Source organism: Crinia signifera, chromosome 19, assembly GCF_055691185.1.
Source record: "Crinia signifera chromosome 19, ASM5569118v1, whole genome shotgun sequence".
In the NCBI taxonomy this organism is placed as follows: domain Eukaryota; kingdom Metazoa; phylum Chordata; class Amphibia; order Anura; family Myobatrachidae; genus Crinia; species Crinia signifera.
Genome location: NC_139226.1, coordinates 13716250 through 13738521, shown reverse-complemented (window position 1 = coordinate 13738521; position 22272 = coordinate 13716250). Strand labels below are relative to the sequence as shown.

The 22272-nt window shown below is 43.9% G+C and overlaps 1 protein-coding gene across 2 annotated transcripts; it reads right to left on the bottom strand.

The window, feature by feature from the left end:
- Positions 1-7573: 7573 nt before the first annotated feature.
- Positions 7574-19071, bottom strand: LOC146041699 (BMP-binding endothelial regulator protein-like). Of its 2 annotated transcripts, XM_083161613.1 has the most exons (4): positions 18915-19071; positions 18789-18834; positions 11241-11291; positions 7574-8041 (listed from the first exon to the last, which is right to left on the bottom strand). In XM_083161613.1, exons 2-4 carry the CDS (start codon positions 18826-18828, stop codon positions 7617-7619), a joined length of 516 nt encoding a protein of 171 aa, XP_083017739.1. In that variant the 5' UTR covers positions 18829-18834; positions 18915-19071; the 3' UTR covers positions 7574-7616. The 2 variants fall into 2 exon arrangements, with proteins under 2 accessions (XP_083017739.1, XP_083017740.1); XM_083161614.1 differs by having other exon boundaries at positions 18789-18940.
- Between the last annotated feature and the right edge of the window lie 3201 nt (positions 19072-22272).

Genomic DNA, 22272 nt, shown 5'->3' with positions numbered 1-22272 from the left:
AGCTGGCCATATGCGCAGTACATATGTTTGTACTGCGCATGCGCCAGTCCCGGTGCCTGTCATCAGAGCACAGCGCCGGGAAGGAACTCACTGCAGGGACCGGCAGTGGCGACGGGGGGGGGGGGGGGTGGTTGCCTGCATCGCGGTCAGAGACAGCCCCCCTCCCCACAAAAGGTACCGGCTGGCGGCTGCTGCTGGTTACTACGTTCATATAGCACAGCTTACTTACGTGACAAAGAGCTTGGTCTTCTCTGCTGGAAATATCCTGCTCAGAAAAACAGTATTTATAGAAGCCCAGATTTTTACGTAATAGTTTTAGGCGTGAGGGGAAGGAACATACGGAGATAGTGGAATTGTGTTACAGTTTGTTTACAGATATATTTGCCAATATCTGGAGGATCATCAGCCAAATACAACCTGTAACCTGTAATTAGCTATTGCTACTAATATTTACTGATTACACTAATACCTCAACTACTCTACCAGAAGTAGTAGTGGCATATATATATATATATATATATATATATATATATATATATATATATATATATATATATATATATATATATATATATATAGATAGATAGATAGATAGATAGATAGATAGATACAGTAGATAGATAGGTAGATATATACAATAGATAGATCTACTCTATCAGAAGTAGAAGTAGTGTATACATACCCTCCAACTGTACCGATTTTGCCGATTTATGTATTTGTTGCTAAAAAAAAATTTCTTATATATATGATCACTTTGGGTCTGATATGACCCTCTTAACATGTATTGGTGGTACACTGTATACCCCCTGTTTTATTCATCTTAACCTGATTTATATGTAAACTTTTTTGTATACATTTTTTCTTTTTTTGCTACATGTTGGATAAGGGGGCCCGTCCTGAAACAGATTTAGATTGGTCTGTTTTCGATGGGCGGGCCGCACCTACACGTTGTTGCGTGAGTGGATGGTTCATGAGACCTACCCCCTGACGCATGTGACACCTGCACGCTATAAATGTTGTTTGCATCACTTGTATTTTTGAGCCTGAAGATAATACACACGTATTGAAACGTTGCCAATAAAGAGCTTTTCTTTTCACCGCTATACTGATTGGAGTGCCGCTTCATTCTACAAGTCTATATTCTACCTGTTGAAGGCACACAACACAGCAACCTGTTTCTAGGAGGAGTGACCAGCCCCGCAGAAAGTTTATATATATATATATATATATATATATATATATATATATATATATATATATATATATATATATATATATAGTGACAATGATCACATTAGTTTCTATAATTTTGTAGGATAATGATAGAAAGATTCTGGTTGCTATGGGCAACATCACCTCTTTTCATTTTTAGATGCTTTAAAATAATTTACCCCTGTGTGATAAATTTACTAAGATTCTGGGGGATATTTACTAAGATGTGTATTCTACTTCACATGTGATGTTGCCATGGGCAACCAATCCCAATCTACTTCTTATTTATTTTGCACCCTCTAGAGGATAGTAGACAGGATCTGATTGGTTGCCATAGCAACATCACATGTGGAGTAGAATTCAAATTAAATTCCCCCTCTATCTCTTATCTTCTAGAACAGTGGATCTCAACCTCGGTCCTCTAGGACCCCCAACAGTGCATGTTTTCCAGGTCACCCGGCAGGTGCACAGGTGCACTCATTATTCACTGACACATTTAAAAAGATCACAGGTGGAGCTAATTATTTATTATTTCACCTGTGATTCTGTGAGGAGACCTGAAAAATGTGAACTGTTGGGGGGGGGGGGGGGGGCAGTGTTAAAAAAAAGTAGAATCTGGTTGGTTGCTATGGGCAACAGACTATATTCAATAGAACTCCCATTCCAACACCCCGGTGTGTCTTGTTTTGGTTTTGTACCTGTAGAATGACTGTAAGCAGTCACAGCTCCAAGCAGGTTTCTGATGGACGTTCTGGGTGTAATACAGAGAAACTGGTATTTTATTACAGGCATAAGGATGTTACTTGTTGGGCAAACACCACAGGTCATGGTAACCTGACATTGCAGCAACTGCCACAAAGTGAACCTCAGAGCGTCAGTGTGATCAGGACAGTCAGCTACAGAAGTGATGTTGGAGAAGTGTTTTCTTTAGTTTCTGGAGTATAATATTAAAGGTGAAGTGACGGTTATTTAGAATATTCCATTTCATTGAGGTTTCCATGATCATTGGCACATCTCGTTGGTAACACTGTAAAGTGCAAACATGCCTTAAGCTGGGTACACACTGGGCAGACACAGAATAATGAGGACAAAGTGATGTATCTTGTAAGACAGAAGGAGGCTAAGAAGGTAATCAGATGTGCAAAAGCACAGGCTGAGGAGAAAATAGCCCAGTCAATGGGTAAAGGGGGGGGGGGGTTTAGGTATATAAGTGAAAGGAGAAAAGTGGAGTAATAGGATAAAGTCTTCATGAGGGGGACAATGTAATAGCAGATCACATTAATAATTATTTCTGCTCAGTATTCACTGCTGAAAGAGAGGGGAAGGGGCCACAGTTAAGTTGCAAGTATAGTCAGAAAAATGAGGGAGAAACTAGTACATTTACAGAGGAGAAAGTCCTAACAAAACTGAAAGTGGATAAATCAATGGGGCCAGATGAGATACATCCAAGGATACTAAAAGAGCTTAAAGGGGAGCTGGTAAAACCATTAACAGAATTATTCAACCAGTCACCAGCTACTGGAGTAATCCCAGAGGACTGGAAAACAGGGAATGTAGTCCCACTGCACAAAAGTGGAAGCAAAGAAGAGGTAAGCAAATATCGACCAGTGAGCCTTACATCAGTAGTAGGGAAATTGATGGAAACATTCTTAAAACAAAGAGTTGTAGAATATCTCAAAACCAGCAACTTACAGGATCTGAAACAGCATGGGTTTACTGGGGGAAGATCATGTCAAACAAATGTTATTGACTTTTTTGTCTGGGTGACTAAAGTAATACTGTAGATCAAGTAATACTGTAGATGTAGCTTACCTAGACTTTAGTAAGGCTTTTGACACTGTCCCACATTGCAGACTGTTAAATAAACTTGAAAGCTTGGGATTGGATTCTAAGATGAATGGATGAGAGTGTGGTTGCATCCTGCAGAAAACAGAGAGTTGTAGTAAACAGAGTACAGTCAAAGGAGGGAAAGGTTACAAGTGGAGTACCCCAGGGATTTGTACTTGGACCGGTGCTTTTTTATATCTTTATTGGTGATATTGCAAATGGAATTGAGGGTAAAATGTGCCTTTTTTGCAGATGACACAAAGATATGCAACAGGGTAGATACACCAGGAGGGGTAAAACAAATGATTGATGATCTAGGTAGATGAGAGGAATGGTCAAGAGAATGGCAACTACAGTTTAATGCCAAAAAAATGCAATATCATGCACTTGGGTCTCAGAAATCCAAAGACTAAATATAGTATAAATGGCACTATAATGGAAACTTCTGAGGAAGAGAGGGATCTAGGTGTCACTATTTCAGGGGATTTAAAGGCAGGTAGGCAATGTAACAAAGCAATGAAGAAGGCAAGTCAGATGCTTGGTTGTATAGGGAGAGGTATCAGCAGTAGAAAGAAGTAATAATGCCTCTGAATAGGTCATTGGTACAACCTCATCTAGAGTAATGGGTTAATAATGGTCGCTCCCACAAATTGTTAACGTCATCATCTGTACATGTAGCTCAATCTGACAATATTGTAGACAAATGCCTGGATGGAGCAGGGGGGGGGGGACGGGACATTGTGGATCAATATCGTTAACGACAACAGTCGGTACTTGTGAGTTATCCGGGCGTCCGATTTGTAAATCGGGTCGGATCGGGACATCGCATCGCATCGCATGCGACCATCGGATGCGATGCGATGCGATGACCCGATTTTTCCATAGGAATCAATGTTAAAATGGACTGAGTCCATTTTAACATGGAATTCAATGGGAAAAAGGGTCCTTTTCATACCCCTACTATCCAAGTGGGCATGGAGTTGGATATAAACCTGTGGCGAGCGTAGCGAGCCACCGAGCCCGAAGCGTGGCGAGCGTAGCGAGCCCCGCGAGGGGACACAGAATACCGTCCCCTCGCGGGGCTCGCTTCGCTCGCCACGCTTCGGGCTCGGTGGCTCGCTACGCTCGCCACAGGTTTATATCCAACTCCATGCCCACTTGGATAGTAGGGGTATGAAAAGGACCCCTTTTTCCATAGGAATCATTTTAACATTGATTCCTATGGAAAAATCGGGTCATCGCATCCGATGGTCGCATGCGATGCGATGCGATGCGATATCGCATCGCATCGCATCTGATTGTATGCCTTAACTTAAGGCATACAATCAAAAAATCGGACGCCCGGATAACTCACAAGTACCCAACAGTCAATCGGTCCCCAGAAAAAGGTCAACATGCTTAAGGTAGACATTGACAAAGGTCAACATAAGCAGTAGGTCGAAATGGTAAATGTTAACGCATGACTGGGACTTTTTACATATTTTACCATTCACGTGGACTCCGATTGAGAATGGTACGCTATTTGGGGATTTACGTGCACAGGTGTCAACATAGACACACAAAAAACATATGTGCCGACCTTTCAGTGTTGACGATTTGCTTGTGCAGACATGTTTTGCTTCTGTTGACTTTTTGTGAACATCAACCTTTTGTCGATGTCGACCTCCTGGTATCAACCTATTGACTGTCAGCCTAGATCAGTGGTAGCCAACCCTAGCCCTCGAGATCTACCAACAGTTCACATTTTCCAGACAACCTAGCTGCTGCACAGCTGCACTCATTAATAACTGACACATTTAAAAAGATACACTGATGGAGCTAATTAGCTCACTTGTGATTCTGTGAGGAGACCTGCAAAACATGCACTGTTGGTAGCTCTCGAGGACTAGGGTTGGCTACCCCACGCCTAGATGTTATCAGTGAGCTGACCCAAACGCAAGTTTTTTGGTGAAGTTTTTCACTCGTTTTTTAATTTAACACAAGTTGATTGTGATTGGCAGGCTTCCTGTCAGAGGCTAATCTGTCTGCAATAATCTTGTCATACGGGTGTTTGGGCTTGTGAACATCAAGACTGTTTACCATAATGATCTCATCGCTTCCATTATTATTTATATTGAATATAAATCCTGCCTTATCTATAATAAATAGCATTGTGTCTGTCATGGGAGGGGCTACTAGTATTTCACGATGTCAAAGATAATGGGTAACATTCCTGTAGACGTAAATCATTGTTTCCCTATAAAAACCCAGTGGATTACAGTATGCATCACTTATAATGGTACTGAGTAAATTCCTGGATTAATTCAAGATTCTAGAGCTGGAAATAGTAGAATTGTTGTTGCATGTGTGGTTTGTCATGTGATACATGCATGCTCATTAACAAATCCTTAAGATAGACATGTCCAAACTATGTCCCTCCAGCTGTTGTGGAACTACACTTCTGAGCATGCCTTGCCATAGTTTTAGCATTCCCTACTAGCAAAACTGTGGCAAGGAATGATGGGACTCGTAGTTTCACAACAGCTGGAGGGCCATAGTTCGGACATGCCTGCCTTAAGAGAATGGCTAGGCGATTTGAGACCCAAGCAGCATTGCCCTAAATTGTCACAGTTTCTGGTGCTATGATCCACAAAACAGAACAAAGAGGACTGTATGGACTTTGACACTCGGTGCTAGGTGATTAAAGTCTGTTCCCAGACACTGCTCCTACCTATTCCATCTCCTGTGTTCGGATGCAGCTTGTATTTGTATTCTGAGAGAACTGGTTTCATGTGTACTGATCTGGCTTGTATTTAAATTCAGTTTATCCAGATATCCAATCTGGTTTTCTTACAGAGGGCAGTGAACGACCCGGGTCCCATTCACACTATATTCTCTGCTTCCCTACATCCCAGCTGTATTGTGTACTGAGCATTGTGCTGCTGTTACCTGTGCTGTTGTAGTGTCTCAGTCACTGTAATGTTCTGTGTCCCCTGTATTGTACTAATGTGTGCCCTATGTACAGCGCTGCCCCTGGTAGTACACGGACACCTCCTCTGCTTCCCTACATCCCAGCTGTATTGTGTACTGAGCCTTGTGCTGCTGTTACCTGTGCTGTTGTAGTGTCTCAGTCACTGTAATGTTCTGTGTCCCCTGTATTGTACTAATGTGTGCCCTATGTACAGCGCTGCCCCTGGTAGTACACAGACACCTCCTCTGCTTCCCTACATCCCAGCTGTATTGTGTACTGAGCATTGTGCTGCTGTTACCTGTGCTGTTGTAGTGTTTCAGTCACTGTAATGTTCTGTGTCCCGTGTATTGTACTAATGTGTACCCTATGTACGGCGCTGTTCTGGTAGTACACAGACACCTCCTCTGCTTCCCTACATCCCAGCTGTATTGTGTACTGAGCATTGTGCTGCTGTTACCTGTGCTGTTGTAGTGTCTCAGTCACTGTAATGTTCTGTGTCCCCTGTATTGTACTAATGTGTGCCCTATGTACAGCGCTGCCCCTGGTAGTACACGGACACCTCCTCTACTTTCCTACATACAAGCTGTATTGTGTACTGAGCATTGTGCTGCTGTTACCTATGCTGTTGTAGTGTCTCAGTCACTGTAATGTTCTGTGTCCCCTGTATTGTACTAATGTGTGCCCTATGTACAGCGCTGCCCCTGGTCGTACACGGACACCTCATCTGCTTCCCCACATCCCAGCTGTATTGTGTACTGAGCATTGTGCTGCTGTTACCTGTGCTGTTGTAGTATCTCAGTCACTGTAATATTCTGTGTCCCCTGTATTGTACTAATGTGTGCCCTATGTACAGCGCTGCCCCGGTAGTACACAGACACCTCTTCTGCTTCCCTACATCCCAGCTGTATTGTGTACTGAGCATTGTGCTGCTGTTACCTGTGCTGTTGTAGTGTCTCAGTCACTGTAATGTTCAGTTCTGTGTACTCTGTATTGTTCTAATGTGTGCCCTGTGTATGGCGCTCATAAATAAAATAGAATAGGCTTCCAGCTGTCACATGAATAGTAATATACTGATTTACAAAGGTCATACACTGCTTTGATTTCTCGCAGCATTCCACGCCCGGCCAATCACCCGAGAGCTGCCCGGGACCGTCCTGGACGGCTGGGTCAAATGCTATCCATCACAAGTTGTCCTTTAACTTGTGACGGATCTCATGCGAGCCCTGTTCCCCGGCCGGCCCCGGAGGTCCGAGGTGGTCCGACCTCCAACTCGGGACCGGTTGCACCCCCACTACTGGATCCGCCTCTTCTTGTATCTTTACTTTGAATGAAGATTAGGAAGATGATTTTTTTAAACTTTCCCCAATTGTTTTACCTATGAATTAAACTAGGATTCAGATATTATTGGAATTACATTAGAGTAAGAATCTAAGGTTCCACAAAGAAGAAAGATGTTGCCCAGTTTAGTTAGGAGAACAATAGTCCTTGCCACACGGTGATTTTACAATAACTATTTTTTTCATTAATAAGCTGACCATGCAATCTTTGAAATACTGTTATTTTATTGAAAGCAAAACAGGAAAATACATATAAAGTGCAATTAAATATAATACCAAGCTGGGGGTCTCTAAGCAGTGTTGTTGGCAGAGTTTGGAACTACACCAGCTAAGAGGGGGAATAGAATTCTATTGAGGGAGCGGGCCCTATTGGGGCACAGAACGGGTAGGATGCACTTGTTGTTGTACATCACGTAGCCTTTATTACAGACGCAGCCTGGCTCGCAGATCTGGGGGCAGGCTCTCCCTATCTGCTTGTAATTGTCACACGTGTCCTGACATTGGGGGATGCAGTCAGCAAAGTGGGCGTTGGGGCCGCAGGATGTGCACTGCGCCTCGGGGATGCAGGTGTTGGAGGTAGGTGATGCCAGTACGTAGCCCTCCTTGCAGTAACATTCAGGCTGGCAGTTCTTCAGGCAGGGTAACTCATTCTTACCGCAGCTTCGCGGGCAGGGCTTACAGTCGTAAAACCGTTTATTGGGCTCGCAGAACGCATCTGAAAATATACAGGACATTAGGGAAAATGAGCCTGAAATACAATTCGAGCAAACATGAAGATACAGTATGTTCTAACATTCACTAATGTTCAGATGGAGCCTCTCTCTTCTTTGCCCGGCGCTCGCCAGAACATCCCCGCTGGCGAGTGCCCACAGAGATTTACTCCATCAGACTGGGATGCACGTGCGTCTCAGTCTGTGGCTGGGCGGGCGGACCCTGCCTGTCTCCGCTTCAGGGAGACAGGCAGGGTTAGGGGGGGTTCAGGGGGGGCGGTAGCTGTCTTATGTTCTCGGATAAGATGCATTCTAGAAAGATTCCTACACACACACACTCACACAAACACACAATCCGCACCACAGGCTTAGGGTTAGGCCGACCATCGAATGATTTCTGTAGTGCTGGCAAATCTAAGTCAGTCTCTGTTGACGTATAGAGGGTACACACGGGGAGATATGCGCTATTTTTATATTCAATTTTTCTTATAGAAGCAAAATCGAATAGAAATTGAATGCACATCAGATGCTTTTATTAGCATTTGATGCAGATGCGATCCCAATGCGCACTCCCGTGTAGTGGAAATCAAATAGAAAAAGTCTTGACAGACAAGTCTATATAGTGCAAATCTAATAGTAGATAGTGCAAATCTATTGTATCCCATACACTAGGGCGATATTGCATACAATCCTTTGATTTTGACCACATCTGTGCGATAAACCGAAGGACTGTATGCATGAATAATGGGTCCCCCGATGCGATGCGCGGCCCTGCAGGTCAAAAAATATTTTCTGCACATATTATTTATCAGATTGCATTAGCAATCGCATGTGGTTTGGGGAATGGGGGCTGGAGCATGGTCACAGTGGAGCGGGGACCGGAGTGCTGCTGGTGGGTGGTGGAGGAGCAGAGACCAGAACAATGGAGCATCAGCGCTGTAAAGGAGCGCTGTGGGCGGCTGGACTCAGCAGAGGCACCAGAATCTAAAAAAAATATTTTAAACACTGGGCAGCCCTCTGAGCTCTCTCAGCCAATCAGTGGCTCCTAAGACCTGCCGCTGCTCCTTCACAGCGCTACTGTATCACCGCTCCGCTCCCCACTCCACATCCACCCGCTCCAGCGCCACCCCTCTTCCAGCACCTGATGTGGCATCGCAGATGGCATGCAACATCGGGTGCTGGAGAAAACACACTGGGCAGAACAAGAGGCAATCGGATGCGATGGGACATCGCATTACGATGTTGCATCGCATCCGAACGCATAAGTGTACGGGCACCATAATGTGTTCACTGCTGCATGCGATTCAATCCAGATTGGATTTCAATCTCCTACCTGAAGGATCAGGAACATTGTGAAATCGATTTGAAATCGAAAATGGAATATAGTGAAAATCGAATGCACATTGAATAGTAAATTGAATGGAAAATAGTGAAAATTGAAAAAGAGTAGAAAAAAACATCAGAACAGGTCGAATAGGCCAAATCTAATCGAAAACAGTATTGAACTGTGTGTATGCACCATAAGATGTGCGTCACTCTGCTCCGACACCTGGGCAGGCAGCTGACGTCTGATTACATCAGCCACCTGCCCCCGGAAGCCAGGTGCCTGCCCGCATTCACGTGTGGACGCCCAGCGTTTTCCTGGCGGCAACCTGAGTTTTGGTGGATATATACAGTACGGTACATAAATATTGGGACATCGACACAATTATCATATTTTGAACTCTATGCACCACCACAATGGATCTGAAATTAACCAAACAAGATGTGCTTTAACTGCAGACTTTAAGATATAATTTGAGGGTATTTACATCCAAATCAGGTGACCGGTGTAGGAATTACAACGGTTTCTATATGTGCCTGTTAGGAGAGACTCAGGACCTTATTCTGATTGACTCGCAATGCTGTGAATTTTGCAGCCTTGTGAGTCCATCAGACGCCGTTTGTTGCAAGCAGTTCCGGCCACCCCCTCGCTCGCACGACTCCCCTGCACGGGTGCGAATTGATGATTTACATATGTATGATTTACATATTTACATACATCGAATGATTTCTCCAGCGCTTGCAGTTCAGAGACACCTATATAGTGACTCTAAACTGTGGGCACCCTGTGCGAGGACAGGGCGGGCAGCCCTACATGTCCATCATGGCCCCATCAGCTTGAGAACGCCCAGCTGGGTGTTCCCATATATGCTGGGTGTTCTCATATGCTAATGGAGCTGCCTGGTGCCCCCCACCCGTCTCCGCCCCCCCTCTCACTGTGTAGGGTGCATGCAACCGGCGTACCGAATGGTCGCCATGGGTGCACGCACCCTGTGTCTCCACATGCGCTGAAACGCACCTGCGCATGCACAGGTGCAAAACATCAGAACGGATCTGAACAATGTTCTCAGTGCATGGACCAAGATGCAACCATACAAAGGTCCTGTGTGCTTCCTGCAGGCTAAGGCTTCACCTACACCAGCCACATTTGTGGGGACGAATTAGATCCGGCCCCAGTCCGGTGCCGCCAGGACTTATGTAGGAAAAGGTGGCTCACAGGAGTTTAAGAAGCTGCAAGGTAGGGAGAGATACGGGCACATTGAGTCTCCCTATTCGTGGGGATTAAACCCACAGGTGCAACAATGCCCAGATGTAACCTGGGACAACACCAGCTCAGGAGCTGAGATGTACAACAACGCACAGGTGGAACAAACCAAACTAAAAACAACTGAATGCCAGCACAGTTGCAGAGGGTGTTAATAATAGCACAGAAATAAACAAGTAATTCAGAGGACCCAGGGAGGGGGTGGGGGGCAGGCATTGGCAAGTGCATATACACCTGCCAATGCTGCACATGAGGGGGTCATCTGCGGGGGAGGTGAGGGTCATGCTGCAACAAGGTCTACATCATCCAAACATGTTTGGACAAAGGAGTGCGTCGTTAACAATGTGCTTCAAGGATTTTATACTTGTTCCAAAATTTTCCAGACCCTCCTGGTGATTCTGTGAGGGTAAGTAAGTATGATCTGTATTCTGTAACAGAATTATATTTCCTATAGTTTCTTCCTTTACCGAAACCGCAGTGTTTTACTAAAAGTACTGCTGACTCCATTCTTCCACTTGTTAAAAACATTTCATTAAAAGTAATGTAAATGTGTTATTAGATAATGCACAGTAACCCACTGTATACGTCATTAATCACATATAAAATGAGTGTATTACCTGGATGTAGTGCTGCTGTTTCCTGGGAACTCACAAGCATAACACACAGTTCTGGAAAAATAAGACGTACTAATTAATAAGACATCACATAATATTATGATACTTATGACCTCTACTAATCAGAACCGTATTGTAAATTTGTTTAATATACTGTATTAATTATTGTCCTGATCTCTCTCATTAGTTGCCTGATATGGTGCGGTATACAAAGTTGACAGTCTAAGTTGACCCCCAAAGGTGCACAAGGTCATCATTGGAAAAGATTGACATAAGGAAAAGGTCAACACAAAGCAAATTTCAATATGGGTTTTCCCATTTCTTTGTTTCTATGTTGACAACAGAGTAAGTGGGTCGACAATTAGTCTACCGCGCCCCCTTGCTCGACAAATCCACTTGGATGTTCAATGCTGTCGAGGAAGAATAGCATTGAATAGGGCCCCGCCGCCATTTCTCCCGTCGGGAATGGCGGCGGAAGATTGAATCTCCCCCATTGTCTGTAGGCCATCAAGATGCCGCCTTATATTGTGCATGGCAAACAGTTATTGTACATTGATCCTGATTAAAAAAACAAGAACTGGAGAACAAAATGCTGCACTGCAGGGGGCAGATGTAACATGTGCAGAGAGAATTAAGGTGCATACACACAGAACGATGCCTGAAGTGCTCTGACATTGTTCATTGGGCGTGCACACGAAACGATTTGATACACTTGACAAAAGATTGGTCTATGATCTTTCTGCATGCAGGGAAGATCATAGACCATCGTTAACGTTTGGCGGGTACGCGCATCGTTACCGAAGCACAGAACAATTTGAGTGGCATTTTTACAAAGTAGAACCAGCTTGGTTTTGCCTTGTCAATGATTGCCACTTTAAGAATATGGGGAATCTCATTCAAAATACAAGACCGCCGCAAATTCAGACCCATTTACATTTTCCCACATTCCTGGCCAGGTCTCTTCTCTTGGGTGCGTGCAGCGGGTACGCCGGATTTCAGACACAGTATCAACTTGAACAGAAAACATTACAAGACTAAAGGTGCATACAAACTGGCCGATATATCCGGCATTTGAATGAACAGCCAATATGTGTACCATCGATAAATCTGTGAACCGCATCATTCACAGATATATTGCGTCAGCTGTTCAACACAAATATATTAAGATACATACATACCTATACATCACACAAAGACCATTATTTAAATCTGATTGCAGTACACATTTGTTCTCAAAATGGACAAAACCATTTGCACTGCAGGTGGGGCAGATGTAACATGTGCAGAGAGAGTTAGATTTGGGTGGGGTGTGTTGAAACTGAAATCTAAATTGCAGTCTAAAAATAATGCAGCCAGTATTTACCCTTCATAGAAACAAAATAACTCACACAAATCTAACTCTCTCTGCACATGTTGCATCTGCCCCACCTGCAGTGCACATCGTTTTGCCAATTTTGAGAACAAATTTGTACTGCGATCAGATCTGAATAAGGGCCAATGTCCGGCACTCACACAACAAGAAGACAGCTTTAGATGGGTTCCCCCACCTACAGGGTTTCCGCTATATTCGCCACATGTGTGGCACTCACATCACAACAAAGAATTGACTGTAGTCCAATATATATGTATAAGATCTGTGTGCAGGGGCGATCTACTGACCACCTTCATTCCTGGAGCCAGCGGTGATTGACAGCTCAGTGGGCGGGCGCATGCAAATGTACCTGCCCATTGGTTTGTCGGTCCCGCTGGTACAAGACCTGCACTCTCACCCACATAAATGGTAACCGCTAGGGTGCCGTATATATAGCAGTGTCCACAAGGGACAGTACTATGTAGATACAGTAGCTCCCGTGAGGGAAAACAGCACTCACCAGACTTTATGCAATAAAGGTATAAAGGAACAGGGTGTCCCAGGTTTAATAGTTCTTACTTGGAGCCTGCCGACGTTTCGGTCCAACACGGACCATTATCAAGGCAGAAGGTGTCCAAACGTGTCAACAGCAACAGCAGTACAGCAGTAAAGGGGTAACAGGGACAGGGAGCCTCTGTCCGGGTCCCTGTTATATAGGGGAGTGGATGAACTCCCACCGCTAATTGCGCTCCACAGCGTGGAGCGCATGACGTCACTTCCGGTTAAAACCGGAAGTGCGCGGCCGCAGTATACTGCGGCATCAAAGTGCCGATCTAAGGCACTTTGTATAGCGGTCAGCTATAGTACAGCTGCCGCTAGAAGTAGTGAGTGCTGGCCAAAGGCGTGGGGCTGGAGGAATGAGTCCGGTGGTCGTATACCATCCGGACACGTGACCTCGGACCAATCACGGCTGCTGATTGGTGCCAGAGTGTCACGTGTCTATTGTTTATATGGGAGCTGTCAGAGGGCAGAGCGTGCAGTGTATTGGTACTAAAGCTGCGAACAGGGACCCGGCGCAGGTTGGGGGTGGAGGGGGGGAAATTGTACAACATATAAACATGCCAGAGATAGGTGTAGATAAGTATACCAACCGCAGCAGAAGGGAAAAAGAACAATAAAAGAAAAATATAAGCAAAAATACATTATAAGTAAAACGCCACACACACTGTGTCAGAAGATATATCTAGTGAGAAAAAAGTATAATGAGAAAAAAATAATGAGAAAAAATATATATATATATATATATATATTTTTTATATATTGGTGCTAAAGGACACCAAAGCACTATATGGGGTGGGTCTCCATGTGCCCCCTCACTACTTGACTGGTACACATTTACAAAGGGTCATGGGGCTAAGGGGACGGCCAATAATTTAATGCAGCATAGAGATGGTCGTACTGTGACGAGCAAAGGAATATCGGTAAAAAATTATAAAGGGGATTGTCGCCGTGTGCCACCATGAGAAAATTCTACAGGGCCTGGGTATTGTAGGCTATATAGTGAGGATGGTGTAGTTAAATCGGGGGGTAAATTGGGAGGGCCAGTGCTAGAAAAACAGTGGAGCACGTCCGTTACCGTCGGGTGCGTGCGTACGTGTGATGAACATACGTGGGCGCATAACGTTGTAAATTACCGCGTAGGCAACGCCTGTGACTGACTGAGATCGGGTGAAAAAATCACTCGGATCAGGGGTTTTTTTTTGCATGGGAACCAAATGGAAAAATGAAGAAAAATGAGAAAAATTAAAAAACGAAAAAAACCGTGAAAAACTGTCTGCACATCCATCAATGGAAAAAATTCGGTGTAGTCTATCCATCTAGGTGTGGAGTCCCAAATGTAAGCCAAGGTGTCCTAGTGTCCAAGGAAAATGTTCAAGGGGTTGTTTTCGTTCATCCCTTTGGGCGCAATCGTGTCCAGTCTGTAAATCCATCTGCTTTCCAGTCTGCGTAGGGCTAGAGTTCTGTCGCCTCCCCGGGGGAGTGGAGGTATCCAATCGATGAGTTTGCACCTCAGATCAGGTACATTGTGCCTGGCTTTGATGAAATGTCTAGGAACTGGGAGGTCTGCTGTCCCTGTGGCAATGGCTTGTCTAATCGACATTCGATGGTTGGCCATCCTCTCCCTGAATTTTCTGGTAGTCATACCGACATAGTATAGCCCGCATGGGCATGTCAAGATGTATACTAGGTGGTCCATCAAACAGTGTAACCTGTATTTGATCTTTAAAGGTTGTCCCGTCCTGGGGTGTGGAAAAGTAGGCCCAGTCAGCATACTACTGCATGTTGTGCAGCCGCTACATTTAAAACATCCTGGTCTTCTCTCATGAAGCCAGGTATTACTTTGTTGTTTGTCCGGTTGCTTACTAGGTCTCAGAAGAAGTTGTTTAAGGTTTGGGCCTTTTTTATAGGCCATCATTGGAGGTGGCATTTGCGTCAAATGGAGCAGGGGATCGGTCTTTACAATTTGCCAATGTTGGCGGATAGATTTATTGGTCGTTGGTGCCATATTGTCGAATGTGGTAGTGTAGACCATCCTCTCTGGTTTCATTCTGCTATTGGGGCACGTTTCAGAGTGTTTTTGTCTTGCTTTTTTAAGACATTTCGTGATCGTAGATGCTGGGTAACCCCTCTCCTTGAATCTTGTTGACATCTCGGTCAATTGTTGTTCCATCATCGTTTCTTCTGAGTTATTACGCATAACTCGCATGAACTGAGAGATGGGCAGATTGTTCTTCAGGGCTGGGGGATGCTGGCTGGATGCCAGTAGCAATGTGTTCCTATCCGTAGGTTTACGGAACAGGGTGGTGTTCAGTTGTCCGTTGTTCAAGGTGACGGTGATGTCAAGAAAATTGACCGTGGTTTCACTTACTTCAGAGGTGAATTTGACTGGGTTGTCCAGTGCGTTCAATGTGTTGACCATGTCCAGGAAAGTCTCAGTGGTGCCGTGCCAGATGATGAAAATGTCGTCTATGAACCGCTTATAGAAGCGTAGGTGTTGCCCATATACAGGGTATATTTGGGTCTGTTCATAATGGCTCACTACTTCTAGCGGCAGCTGTACTATAGCTGACCGCTATACAAAGTGCCTTAGATCGGCACTTTGATGCCGCAGTATACTGCGGCCGCGCACTTCCGGTTTTAACCGGAAGTGACGTCATGCGCTCCACGCTGTGGAGCGCAATTAGCGGTGGGAGTTCATCCACTCCCCTATATAACAGGGACCCGGACAGAGGCTCCCTGTCCCTGTTACCCCTTTACTGCTGTACTGCTGTTGCTGTTGACACGTTTGGACACCTTCTGCCTTGATAATGGTCCGTGTTGGACCGAAACGTCGGCAGGCTCCAAGTAAGAACTATTAAACCTGGGACACCCTGTTCCTTTATACCTTTATTGCATAAAGTCTGGTGAGTGCTGTTTTCCCTCACGGGAGCTACTGTATATATATATATATATATGTATATATATATATATATATATATATATATATATATAAATCAGAGATTTACTAATGGTCTTTTTTTTAATGCAATGGTAAAAACATGTGGGAACTCTGGCTGCGTAAATCAGGCATTTAAAGGCATGGCAATTATGTTTTACAAAATGGTGACTATGCAGATAAGCAGGGAATTAAGGTGTTTATGGGTAATGAATGAGTGGTCAATAGGAATGCTTTTGTATATTTTTGGTCATTTGTTGAGGGTGAATAGAACACATTTAAATTTTATTCAGAAACCAACAGACCACTGAATGAACAATATATTTTGTGCCGATTTTTTTTATGTTTTACCAATTTAAAAAAATTGATCTATGAAATACAAAGTAAAAACCATATATGCAGTGCAACATAACCACAAATTATAATCCTAATAGATAGATCTAACCGGAAGTTACACTTCCCACCCGTGTCAGACTGAAGCATTAAGGGCTAACCAGGGAAATACAATGGTAGGGGCTCACGCTCAGGCGGTGTGGTCAGTTAAATCAAGAAGAGTATCCACCCCCCAGTTGCTTGGTCAAGTTGCCAACTCATTAGAGACCATGTAACTGACTTCCTAATAACAATGCACAGTATCATTTGATAGCACAGTCTGGAACCTGACATTATAGGGCAGTACGGATGGTGTAATGGTTAGCATTACTGCCTCACAGCGCTGAGTTCTATCCCCACCATGTGTTATATATAAAGGGCAGTACGAGCGGTGTAATGGTTAGCATTACTGCCTCACAGCACTGAGGTCATGGGTTCTATCCCCACCATGGCTCTAACTGTGCGGAGTTTGTATATTCTCCCCGTACTTGCGTGGGTTTCCTCCAAGTACTCCGGTTTCCTCCCACAATCCAAAAATATACTGGTAGGCTAATTGGCGTCCAACAAAAATTAACCCTAGAATGTCTGTGTGCGTGTATATGTGTGGTAGGGAATATAGATTGTAAGCTCCACTGGGGCAGGGACTGAATGTTCAAATATTCTCTGTAAAGCGCTGTGGAATCTGTGTGCGCTATATAAGAAACTGTTAATAAATAAATAATAAATTATAGGAATGGTTGATGGGGGTGACAATCTCAGAGTGGTTCCCACCAGGAATTTTCCCTATGCCCCTATTGGTCAATCCAACCGTGCTTCCCGCCTTCTTCTGAAACAGGACAAAACGCTTATACAAATAAAATGAATGTTTTACTGCTACAGTATAAACCTACAGTATAAACCTAAACAGCTAAAAATAAATACACTGAGCAATGCTACTGTAGCAGAGTGTAATGTCCAAATGCTTTAGGAATTCTGGCAAATCTCAAACTAAATCTATATTGTAAATGTAAACATTAAGCATCTGGGGTCCAACAAGTAAATCTTATTTTTATACTTTGGGAGATCACTAAAGAAGAGTTCTGAAGTTAAACTCACGACATTAAATATAGAAATAAATCTCGATTTCGACTTAAACAACCCTAACGTGCTTCACATGTAATGTCATTGTTTCTTTAATTACCGGGATCAATATCGCAGATAATTGGCTGCCATTTCCTAAACCTAGCCCAATGTGCCTATCACAGAACAGCCCAATTTAAAGAGTAAAAGTGAAACTGAATCGTACTTAAAACATTTATTCCTCAAAATCAAAACTCCACAACCTCACCCTGGTGACTACAAATTACTACTTGAAAAACTGGTTTTAATGCGTGGAAACATCCATTAGATGTGACAAAGAGGTGGAAATTATGTTTCTATGTCTTCTTTTAACTATAATTATAGCACAAGAAAAAATAAAATCTGCTAAGTACTGTATATGCCTCAACATGATCTGAACGCGAAACCAGAAAAGAGGAGTCGATTGACATTAAACCAAAAAAATACTTATATCCTCCTATTTATATTATCTGCTGCAAAATTTGTATATTAACTTAAGCATAGGTTATGCTAAATGCCACATTATTGTAGGCAAATACTAACATATAGTATGTGTAATCATGGAAATTATGTATTTGTAAATTAAACTGCATGTAAATTAAACTCTAAATTAGAGCGCCTTGAATCGTATTAGAGAAAGAGAGCACTATAACAATAAAATAATAATAATAATAATAATAATTATTATTATTATTATAATCTATATAAATGTCTATTGTCCGTTTGTTTGTCTCGAAAACATTGCCATCTGTCAGCGAGTGAAACTACATCTCTTTCTCTCTTTCTCTTTCTCTCTCACGTGTGCACAAACACAGAGGCTATGAAAAGGTAGCAGACTAGCTTTCGAAGCATTAGCTTTGAGCGGGCTTACTAGTTATAATTGTGTATCTATAAAAGTATATTTGAAGACCTACGACTGTGTTTATTGAGTGGTTTTAAAAATCACTATGACAACGTGCAATAATGCAAAAGAAAAAATATATTTCTTTTAGATCAAATGTATAAAGAGACTAAATCAAAGCTTTCTACTACTACTTCTTCTTCTTCTTCTTCTTCTTCTTCTTATTATTATTATTATTATTATTATGCTAATAATTATTCTACTACTAATGATGATAATTATATATTGTAATTATATTAGTACTACTAATTATAATATAAAAATTATAATATTCTTATTTTTCTTATTATATTTGTATAATTGTGCATTAAAATATGTCCTTTATGTACTCACCAAGTGTCACAAGGATTTTCACAGCGATTCCGTTCAGCATTTTGACCTGTGAGCCACAAGATTAGTTAAAGACCGTTTTCTTTGAAACCGTATCAGCCGCCTCTCACAGTAACAGCAGCGCCTTACCTTCGTTCTGACAATTTAGCTCTCTGTCTCTGTCAATCTTCTGCTCTTGTTTTATGTTGTACCTGGAAGATGGAAGATACTTATATTGAGGGAAGGTGGGCGGTGGAGCTCATTAAAAGCTCAGATGTGTGTACATACGCAGGATGGATGATGTCACCGAGAAGTTCTTTCCATTTCCACGGTATACAGTGATACATACAAAATGACTTTGAGAAAGATCTGGAAAAATCTTGCCCCAGAGAATTTGAGACACACCTGGGACATGATACAATCCCGAGGTTAGGTAACAGATGACCGGTAGCTTGGAAGCTTATTATATTTATGATAGTAAATACCTTTGCAGTTTACATACAGTACGTGCCTCTTGACAACAAACCGAATGGAGTAAACATATACGATTGACAACACATTTGTCACAATTAGATTTTAGAAGGGGGAGATAAATCTGAGAGATGTTACGTCTTAAGGGGCCAATACATCAGCGGACGCGATCCTCTGATCCACCGACCACCGATCCCAAACAGGAAGTCATCGATGATCAGCGATCTGTTGGCGGATCGGAGAAACCGAGCATGTTAAAATCCGTCGCCAGGATCAGGATTTTGAGACATGTTTGCAGATTGGGGGATTGGCGCAATACATCATTGATGTATGAGCAACTTCACTTAAAGATGCACCAAAAGTTTTTGATAATCAACATGCTGAAAGTGGGCCTCTCAGTCATTACATGTTCAGCTGCATTGATGTACACAGGGGGAGGGGTTTATAGGAGCGTTTATATAAAGTCGCAGACGGGTGACCGCCAACTGAAGCTACTGAATAATCTATTGCATGTGCTTCTGTGAACTGCAGATTTTATTGCTCTGTGCCACCTATGTGTAACTTCATTACCATTTGATCTTCACACTACTCACCCACACCCTGTCAAAAATTGAAGTGTTGGTCTTCCAACTCAGGTATTAGTCAGGGCCGGATTATAATGGGGGCACAAGGGGTCAGTGCCCCTGGGCCCCCCTCTAGCTAGGGCCCCCCTGTGGTTGGCATGTATTTTTTTTTTAGCTAAAGGTTTTGTGCATGGGAGTGGGGAAGTGCTGCAGCTTCGCCTAGCTGCCAATGTGACAATGATTAATGGTGCTGAGCATTGGGAGCCAAGTGTTCAGTGCATTACTGGGAGTTGACTAAGTCCCATGACACTTTGCACCAGAGGGCAGAGGCTGAGACGTTTGTGCTGAGCTCTGATTGGTGGAGCTCATTGCATGCTTCTCAGGCCCATGGATAACAGCAGCAGCAGCCTAGTCATGGGAGGGTTTTTAATCAGAGGCAGCACTGGGACTGTGAGGTCTCCTACAGAGTAAGGTGCAGAGGGACAAACACAGGCTTTTCATGTGGTATGTATGTATGTATGCGTGTGTATATATGTGTGTATATATATATCCATATATATATATCCCCTGAAGTTACCCATTGACTAAGTTTATACTGCCTTTACTCTGTATTTTGACAGTGTAATATTCCCCATGCAGTTTGCGGCCAGTAAGTGCAAGGGGGGCCCACCTGTCTAAAGTGCCCCGGGCCCCCCGAAGGCTTAATCTGGCACTGGTATTAGTGTGACCTGATGCAGGGGCGCGGAGTCTAACCGTGCCGGGGGTTTTCTGCCAGTGACACCACCAATCGGGATTTGGGCTTCTGCGGCTCCCGACACATCGGTCGCGGCCCCCATGTCAAGTTCCCCTTATGATTTGGCATAATACTAGGGATGTAGAATATGGAAGCGTAGTTGTCAGGCCGGGTCAGGAACAGATGGGCAAGGCAGGTACAGAAGGGTTAGGCAAAAGGAGAGTCCAAAGTCATGGCCGGGTCAAACACAGAGAAAAATGGTTGCAGCACAATAGGATGAGGCATAAGAGTAGTCAGGAACAGGCTGGGGTCGATAACAATATGGTAGCACAAGACGCTGGAGCAGGGAGACCCTATAGACTTCCTTATATAGAGGAGGGACTTCCTCCAGACGCCTGATGACATTTGCTAACTTTGAGTGCTGGCCCTTGAAGAGAATCTCTAGTGCGGCACCTAGGGAGGCGCACGCCCGCACAACCCAGAAGACACCATAACCTTAGCCACCTGTCGAGACCCTGGGACACCCACAGCTACCCATGGTCTCTCTGCCAGCATGCAGCATCCCCGTCGCTCGGGGTTCCCAACAGTCGCCTGGACACCCGCCGCCACTGCCCTCACTCCCAGCACCTCCGGACCTGGTAAAAACACCACACGGTCCAGAGGGCACTACAGTCCAGGGGGGTCACAGGGTGTGACACACCCTATCCCTTTACACCCTACTTCCTTCCGTATCACCTTGAAATTACCATAGTACTTCTTGCCATGATGCAAACTATGCCCCAACTTAGCAATGGCATAGATTATCTTTATAATTGCCGATATTGCATTTTTTTTAGAATAATTTTTTTATTACCTTTTGTACAGTTAAAAAGAAATAATAACATAGGCCCTTATTCTGGTTGGTGCGGTAATATCCGCGTGCGTTCGTGCCGCCGATGTTTTGTGTCTGCGCATGTGCAGAGGCGTCTCTGCGCATGTGCGAGCAGGACGCACGGCCACATTCCGCATGAAATGTGTACACTACGAACAGGGAGTGGAGAGGGGTGTGAAGGGCTGTTTGGGCTCATTACCATATGTTTACACCCCGCATTTCATGGGCGTTCCCATGAAAACGCTGGGCGTACGTATGGTAATGCGGTCCTGACGCACGTGTAGGGGGCGGACATATGACATTGCCAGATGTCAGCTGCCCGCCCAGATCCCTGCTTTTGCACGGAGAAATGCCCGTGTGGTCTGAGGTTGCAGGAGCTACCTGGCCACTCGGTCCTGCATTCGATGGTCTGCGACCATCGAATGATGGGGGAGGTTCCCTGAGATGGAGGAGGCGTATTCATGAGAAATACACGTGCGGTCCGTTCGGACAGCTTCTTACCGCGTTCGGACGGAGTTGGCGATCCGTATGGAAGGCGGGGTTTAGGACGCACGTGCTGGCCGCATATTCGGATCCGGCCGCACCGATCAGAATAAGGGCCATACAGTAATACACAAAAGTAATATTGATAACATACAAATAGGGGGGAAAGGGAAATGGGTATCTAACCAGAAATCATACATTTTGGAAAGACTTGCCAAATATATTCAGTTATACTAAATTCACATTACAAATATCAACATGTTTTACAGATTACATTCGTTTAGTAAATTTACTTTAGTTTATGGAATTTGACATATCAATGACCAACCAGTCGTCTCAAACACTTTCATAATTTTATCTGAAGAAAGAAGATTCAGACGAATCCCA